This window comes from Dipodomys ordii, unplaced genomic scaffold (assembly GCF_000151885.1).
Source record: "Dipodomys ordii isolate 6190 unplaced genomic scaffold, Dord_2.0 Scaffold7, whole genome shotgun sequence".
Taxonomy (NCBI): Eukaryota; Metazoa; Chordata; class Mammalia; order Rodentia; family Heteromyidae; genus Dipodomys; species Dipodomys ordii.
Genome location: NW_012267223.1, coordinates 958167 through 966731, shown reverse-complemented (window position 1 = coordinate 966731; position 8565 = coordinate 958167). Strand labels below are relative to the sequence as shown.

The following is an 8565-nucleotide window of genomic DNA, read 5'->3' as shown; positions in this document are numbered from 1 at the left end:
AAAAAAAAAAAAAGAAAAAGTAGGGGAAGGCAAGCATGGTAGTACACGGCTGTGGTTGCAGTTACTTGGGAGCTAAGGCAGGAGGGTCACTTGAGCCCAGGAGTTCAAGTCCAGCCTTAGACAACACTGTGAGCGCCTGTCTCAAAAACAGACAAACAAGCAACAGAAGCAGACACACCATCAAATGCTCATTAGGACGGTGAATCGCTGGTGGGATGGAAACTACAGAGCACAGCCAGTGCAGAAGTTTAGCAACTTCACATCTTAACCCCCGGCCACCCCACGGGCCAGTAGTTGCATTCCTAGCAATTTATTGCAGAGAAATGAAAATTGACATGCAGACAAAAACCCGTCTCAGAATACTAGAGCAATTTCATTTGCAGTTGCCCCACACTGGAACCGATCTGTCAGTGTCCCTGGGTGGCTGTGTGGGCCTTAAAGGGTGGTACACCCACCCCCACCCGGGGACACTGCTTTGCATGCACATGCCAGATCTCATACATGCTAGCTGCATGAAGCTAAGGCGATTAACGCTGACTGAAGAAAGCCACCCTCAGGGAAGCGTAGTGGGATCAGGGCTGGGGCTGGGAGCTGGGACAGTAAGGCCAGGAAGGTTTGAGGCTCTCCTGGGCTCTGCAGCTTGCAGGGTGGGGACAGAATTCAGAGAGGTGGTGCCTATAATCCAGCAGACCCAAAGGCCTGCCGCCCACTCTCCTTTCCTGGGGCTTGAACTCGCGATCTGGTTGCTGTCCCTGAGCTTTTGTGCTCCAGGCTAGCGCTCAGCAACTTCATTCCCAGATTCTTAATGGTTAACTAGAGATCAGCGTCTCATGGACTCTCCTACCCAGGCTGGCTGTGAACCACTATCCTCAGATCTCCAGCTCCTGAGTAGCCAGGATTATAAGCATGAACACCAGTGCCCGCTTTGCATGTGTGGTTTTATGATGGATGTTAGCTGCAGGTACTGGGCAGGGGGCGGGGGAAGGGTGCCTGGGATCCCCTGTACATTTTCACATCTCTGGGACTTTAGTTACTTCAAAACACTAACTTGTTAAAATCATGGCTAAACACGAAATCATATACAACGGGGCCACATCCATGCCTGCAGTCTATCTGTAAAGCCCATGAACTGGGAAACACACACACAAAACAACATGGAGACAAGGCTGTACCTGTAGCCAAGGCTGGGATTACAGCGTGCCCCTCACCCAGCAGAGCTCAGCCCTGCACCTGCCTTCATTGTGGACTTCTGACTTCCAGGGAAAGCAGAAAGAAATTACTCCTGCTCTGCACTGCCTCGCAGCTCCGGATACCTGTCCACAGCCCTCACGCCACTTTTAAGTCTGGTCACCATGGCAAACATGAGCCTCCGTGCAGAGACTCCAGGTGTCCTCTGACTCCATCCTCCCCTCGGTCCCATTTCCCCAATGGGGAGACTGAGGCACAGGGCTCCACCCCCCAGGATCTTAGGTTCAGGCTCAGATTCCCAACTGGGCATCTGGTAGCCAGGCTGGAGGCCCCACTGGACCCCTGGGGCTTCGCCTGGCCCAGCCCACAGCCCCTCCCTTTCCAACATTGTGTGTGTGTGTGTGTGTACACATGTGTGCCAAACACATGTGTGCAAGTAGCACACCAAAGGGCCAGGCACTGTCCAGAATTCTTTGGCAACTCCTCCCGGATCCTGGAGCTGGTGGCAGCCAGTTGCTGGCCCTGCTCTCCTGCGCATCTCCAGCTCCCCGGCCTGGCACGAGACCTCTGGGTGACCGCAGGGCTTCCCGGCTGTTTCTAGACTACCCGGGGGCCGCAGGCCAGCCGCGGCGCTGAGACCTGCTGCTGCCATTTCCACAGCAGCTTCCCGGAGATCCCGGGGTCGGCCACCCTCCAGGCAGGGGGAGCAGCTGGTGAGGCCGGCCGGCCACCTCAGGGCAGGCGAGCGAGCGGGGGAGGGAGAGACGCGCACAGAGCCTGAGCCAAGCCTTGGGGAAACATAAGGCAAGATGAGTCAAGGCAGCCCAGAACAGATTGCAGGGTGTCGAGCGATGGGGTGTTTTAAAGAAATACATCTCAGCTCCCAGTTACCGAAGCACAAACAAACCCAAACAACAGATCGTGGGGAGCGGCAGCCTGCTGCTGGGGACCCGAGAGGGGCGGCAGGGGCCCCCAGGACATCCTGGGGGGGTGAGAGGGGCGGCAGGGGCCCCCAGAACATCCTGGGGGGTGAGAGGGGCGGCAGGGGCCCCCAGGACATCCTGGGGGGTGTCTGAGGCTTGGGGCGCCTGGGCTGGCTCAGGGAGTGCCCCTGAGCTCCAGGGGGACAAGGACGCATCTCTGACTCCTGATCACTCCAATCCTAAGATCCCTCCCTGGTGGGTTGGTGGGCCTCTCCCCAACACCCGCACCCCCCACCCCTTCTCCTCACTGGCCTTCTAATATACCCACAGTCCAGGCATTTCCCTGCTCATTCCTCCTCCCCCACCTGCCCTCTCCATCGCCCCTCCCCCTCCCTTCTTCCCATCCTTCCTGAGCTCAGCGACCAATGGAAGAAGAGGGCCAGCGAGGGGCAAAGGGCATGTGAGTCTGCCAAAACCATCCTGCAGGGACCAAAGTCCACCCAGCTGAGCCGGTGGCTCACACCTGTAGTCCTAGCTACTTGGTTTGAGGTTCAAGGCCAGCCCAGGCAGGAAAGTCTATGAGACTCTGATAGCCCATAAACCACCAGAAAACTGGAAGTAGAGCTGTGGCTCAAAGTATCCCTTGAGCACAGAAGCTCAAGGACAGCAACCAGGCCTTGAGGTCAAGCCCCATGGCTAATTTAAAAAAAGAAAAAAAAGGCTGAGATCTGGGGATCAAGGGCCAAAGCCAGCTCAGGCAGGAAAGTCCAACCAGCAAAAAGCAGGAAGGGAAGTTGTGGCTCAAGTTGTAGAGCACCTGCTTTGAGCAACAAAGCTAAGGGACAGCACTAAAGCCCTGAGTTCAAGCCCCAGTACTGCCATATACAAAAGAGATCGCAGACTGCTCAGGAAGCCACCAAAAGAGGGGCCCATTTCACCACTACGTGGCAGTGCTAACTGGGGGCCCCTGGACCACTGTGACAGCACCCAGTACCCCAGTACCCTGCTGCCTGCCGTCCTGGGCAGGCTCTGTGACTGTGCCCAGTACCCCAGTACCCTGCTGCCTGCCGTCCTGGGCAGGCTCTGTGACTGTGCACAGTACCCCAGTACCCTGCTGCCTGCCGTCCTGGGCAGGCTCTGTGACAGCACCCAGTACCCCAGTACCCTGCTGCCTGCCATCCTGTGCAGGCCCACTCTGCCATCCATTTCATAGCCTCTCCAGCCATCTCCGGCCCTGTGTCACGGGGCATGGGGCCCAATCACTGATGCTGGAGAAGGCCATCGTCACTCAGCCAGAGCCAACCCCAGTGACCTTCTCCTCCTCCAGGCGAAAGCACGTGAGATAGTGTTCATTTACTCCATGCACGCTACAGGCATCTTTAACGTACCCTTGCCTGCTGCACAGGACCAGCCCTCGCTGGGCACCCACCTGGCCAGCTGCTCACCCTCGGGCCCTGGACCTCTGCTGCCTCTTCAGGGTGGTCCTGGGAAAGGCGGCCCCTTCCTGACTGCCCCCCAGGAGGGACAGGCCGCTCGCTGGGTCCACCTCTCCCCTCTGCTCTCCAAGGGAGATGTTCCCAGGAGGTTCTGTATTGGAAGGGGACCCCGGTCTCCAGGTCCATCCTACAGACGCCCCCTCCAGGAACCAGAACCCCCGAGGGACCCCGATGGCCCAGGGCTGCCAGGCCTTCAGCATGAGGGAGACGCTGCCAGCTGGGAACAGGGCACTGCTTGGGACTGAACCCCCCCCCCACCAGCCACGATGGAAGGCTGGGGCACCAGGACCCTGAGCCCGTGCCAACATGAGGCCCACGGGGCCTGGTGGGGGCTGGCAGGACCTCCAAGGGAAAGACCACAGGACGGGGCTGCAACCCTGGAGAGGACATTGCCAGCCGGACCTGAAGCCCTGACCGCTGTCCTCCACCGGGGCCAGCACCCCTTCCCCTGGGGACAGCAGCACCATGGAGGCTGAGCACGTGGGGACGGGACTGACCACTGTGGGGGACAGAGAAGGGCCGGCAGCACCAGCCTCACTGTGGGGATTGGTTAGCCAGACCGCAGGTGAGTGCAGGGCTGTTCTTGTTTGTTTTGGTCAGGTATGGTGGCTCACACCTGCAACCCCAGCTATGCATCACGGAGGAAGGACTGAAGGTGGAGGCTAGCCTCAAGCATCTATCCCAACAAACAAGCCAAACTTGGCAGCTCACGTCTGTAATCCCAGCGACTGAGGGGACACAGGTAGGAGGGGCGAGATCCTAAGAACAAACTAAAGCAAAAAGCTGCAAGTGTGGTTCAAGAGGTGGAACATCCGGGGGCTGGGAAGGTGGCTCCATGGTAGAGCGCTGGCCTCGCCTGCATGAGGCCCTGGGTTCGACTCCTCAGCACCACATAAGCAGAAAAGACTAGAGTGGCGCTGTGGCTCAAGTGGTAGAGCACTCGCCTTGAGCTGAAGAGCTGAGGGACAGCGCCCAGGCCCAGAGTTCAAGCCCCACGACCAAAATAAAAAAGAGATGGAACACTTGCCTGAGTTTAAGCCCCAGCACTGCCCAAAACAAAACCTGACATTCATCGAAAGATTAACCTAATTGCAAAAAGAGAGACAAATGTATAAAAAAGACACACTGCCTCACAACTGCACTCTCCCAGACATTCGAGCACATATACCTTCCTTTCCACCTGTCTGCCCACCCCACAGCTCAGCCCCGCTATGGCCACAGGTGCTGTTTGTTTATGCTGATGGATGCCATGTAAAGGGAAATGTCATGAGGCTCAGCTGCACACGCATGCATGCATGCATGCATGCATGCACGCACGCACGCACGCACGCACACACGCTGGAGGCGCAGCGGTGGGTGGGGCCAGTGGCTAGGACCATTTTCATCTTGGCCGAAGCCCTTTGCTGGTGCTCTACCACATGAGCCACACCTCTACTCTGACTTTTTGGTGGCTACTTGGAAATAAAGAGTCTTATGGACTTTCTTGTCCAGACTGGCTTTGAACCTGGATCCTCAGATGTCAGCCTCCTCGGCAGCGAGGATGACCGACAGGCGTCTGCTCAGATTCTGATGCCTGCAGACTTCCACACTGCAGTACAGGCCTCAGGACAGGATTCCACCTGCAGCCACCAAGGCTCCACGGAGTGTAGGGGGGGGAGCCTCCAACCCCCTGGGAAGGCAGATGGCACCCCCTCCTCACAGGCACCCCACACAAGAACCGTCCTTGGCTCAGTCATGGGAAGGTCAGGGGTCAGGGGTGGGCCTGCTGAGCTGCTGTGGCATTCAGGTTGCTTTCCTGCAGTGCTGGCTTCGTGAACTTTTTCCTCCTGTGATGTGATTTCCTGGGAGGAGCTCCGGAAGAGGAGGGGTGGCAGGATGTTTCTCTTCCTCCACGGAGTCCACTCCACGGCAGGGCCCCTGAGACTGGACCAGAGCCTTGGGCCCCGATGTGCTGGAGGGCAGGGGGCCACTGTGACGGTCTGAGGCGCCCCCACACACACACCCCAGCCCAAGGAGGCCTGTGTCGCTCTTTGGCTCCGATTCCCAGGCCACTGCTGTGCTCGAGACTCAAGGGAGGGCCTGCAAATCAGACTTCCACAGGCAGCACCCAAACTAGACAGCACAGGGGACACTTCATTGCTTTTAACCACTCAGTGGCCTCTGAGCTACTTGCCAAACAAGGAAGCATCAGGGGGCTCTGCAGTCCTGGGGGGGGGGGGGGGGACTGTTCCTGCAGCCCTGCAGCCTGGCAGGACCAGCTACTCAGCTTGTACCTCTCCAGCTCTGCCACTAGAGGGGCCCTGAGCCTCCCTGCCCTGCCCCCTGAGGTTGGGCGGTAGGAACTCTGACTCGGGGAGCCGCCCTGGGCACAACGCAGCCCCGTGGAGCAAAGCTCCACTGTCCAGGACACCGTCCCCACCCCGCTGCGCAGCACACGGACACCCCTTTCCCCGCAGAGCCCCCACAGAGGGGTCTGCAAGTCCCCTACAATGGGAAACCCTCGGAGAGCTCAAGATCTGCTGATGCCAGGCTGAGTTAAGTGGGTGTGATCTCCCAACAGGGTGTGGCTGTTAGGTGAACAGCCAGGGTGGGGGCTCAGACAGGCGTCCCCCGGCCTCGTTCCCAGCCCGGATGGAGGGCTGTGCCCCCACCTCTGGGGGGAAGAGTGAAGGGGTAGCCCAGGACATCATTTGTCTCCCCTGGGCCCTGGGGCACCCAGACACCTTCAGACACCACCAGGGGGAGCGCCGGCCGAGGCCGGAACACCAGAGCTCCGCCCTCGGCGGACAGCGTCCATCTTGAATTCCTCTGCCACAGCAGGAAAGGCTATTACTGTCTGTCCACTGCCCTTCACCAGACTGCACTCCAGCCCTAGATAAGACCCAGCTGGAGCGGGCACCGGTGGCTCACGCCTGTAATCCTAGTTTATCAAGAGGCTGAGATCTAAGGATTATGGTTCAGACATGACTGAATCACTCTTCAATTAGCCAGCAGAGAATGGGAAGTGGAGGTATGGTTCAAGTGGTAGAACACTAGCCTTGGTCTGAGCCTCCCTCTCCTCTGAGCAAGGCTGAGTTCTGGGACCTACACTGGATGGAAAGCCTAGAGACAGAGTGGACGGCCTGCTGACCCCTGGGCTGTGGGCCCTGCACATGTGAGCTCAGCCATTCATGACCACGGTCTGCGATAACCATCATCTTCCGGAACTGAACACGCCACCACCAACCACACCCAGAGCAGAGGATGTGGGGTCTGTCCTGGGCATCCTCCAGACCCCTGGGCTGGCACACACCACAGCTGCAAGCCCAGGACCTGAAGGTACAGGTGGCAGGTGCCGAGACACGCCTCTCCCGCCAGATGCGCCCCTTGGGGACCACTGCCAGGGAGAGGACCATGTCCGGCCGCTCAGGGGCCGCCTCTAAGCTGGCAGATGGGAGGAGCCTCAGTGGGCCAGGTCATGGGCCCAGAGGGCTGAGCGAAGCTGCTGGAAGAGATGACTGCAGGAACCCCACTGTGAATGAGGAACTCACCTGCCCTCGCTCTCCAGGAACGCAGGGCCACTGCCCTCCGCCAGGGCGGCGCTGATGGGTGAAAGGCAGAAGGGTGAAGAGAAGGCATCGGAGTCCGAGTCGAAGGAGCTGTCCCTGCTCACGCCATCGGCCGAAAGCTCTAAGGAGCCCTCCTCCTCCCCGGCCTCAAGCCGAGGCTCTGGGCCGTCCTCCGTCCCATCCTGGGAGCTGACCGCAGACAAGATTCCAGAGTCGCTGTGGGGGCCCTCGGCTCCCAATCCCTGGCCCGGCCGCTCCCCCTCCTCGGGGGATGGGCTGATGGGCACCGCGTCCTGGGCGCTCTGGTTCACCACCAGGATCTCCTCCTCCTTGGGGGTCAGGGAGGGCCTCTGTTCCATGAGGGCGGGCTGGTGCGGGGTCCCGGAGCTCGGCGTGCGCCGGCGCCAGGGGCGGGGTGCCTTGTGCACAGGGGAGCTGTCAGGGGTGACGTAGCGCAGGGCCTCCTCGTCCTGCCTCTCGATGCGAGAGTTGGGGACCCACGCCAGGATGAGTGTGGCCCCCAAGAGCTCGTCCTTCTCCATGTACAGGCCCAGGTACCCTGCGGGGAGTCACAGGACGGGAGGTGAGGGGGGCTGGCGGGCTGCGGGAAGCCCCGTGGAGACCTCTGGCCGTTTCCATGGAGACCACACGAAGCAGCCAGTTCCAGCTGCTGTCAGCCCCCCACAGAATACCTTGGGGACCGAGATGAGCCTGGCATGAATCTATGCTCCAGTGTGCTCTGAGCACACACACATGCTTGCACGCACACACACACACCTGCCAGGCCCGAGGCCAGCCCCCCAGGTCTAGACTGGCCTAGCCAGTCCGGTGGTCCAGCAGTCTGAGGAGGGATACAGGTGGGGATTTGCCATCTGTGTCACAGGAACACATCCAGGCTGGGCAGCGCCCGGCCTGCTCCCTTCTTCTGTGCATTCTGGGTATTTCTCCAGGGCAGGTGTGAAGGACAGAGCTGTTTATTGATGAGGATCTCTGAGACCAGCCGCCCTCGGTGCGTGCTCAGGCCGGGAGGGGCAGGGTCTCCCAATGCAGCCCTAAGCTGTCCCAGGCTCTCCCAATTCCCGGGCTATGGCACCTGTCACCAGACCAGCTACCTCTGGCTGAGCCCGGCCTCTGGCAGAATCTGTGCCCCGGGCCACATCCCTTGGATCCTGCGCTCCCGTCGAGCTCCCGGGCCCAGGAAAGGTTGGAAAGCCTTTGCCAGCTGTGCCTACGAGCCACGGGGAGGCGGGGAGCTGAGCTCTTCCCCACCCTCTTTCACATGGCTCTGGGATCTGGATGAAGCAGGAATCTTCTTCCCTGACCTTTCCTCAGGTCATTGGGAACACAACCCAGCGCTTCCCCCAGAACCTCCTGTCATTATGGGCATTTTACAACAGACCCCCCCCCACA

General features: G+C 59.7%; 1 protein-coding gene across 2 annotated transcripts in view; it reads right to left on the bottom strand.

Moving 5' to 3' along the window:
- Tbc1d16 (TBC1 domain family, member 16) overlaps positions 1–8565 on the bottom strand; it is a 47158-nt gene that overhangs the window by 36123 nt on the left and 2470 nt on the right. For both annotated transcript variants that reach the window (XM_013037742.1, XM_013037743.1), the window contains exon 2: positions 7138–7714. In XM_013037742.1, the coding sequence (XP_012893196.1) occupies positions 7138–7714 (577 nt within the window). The remainder of the gene's footprint in view (positions 1–7137; positions 7715–8565) is intronic.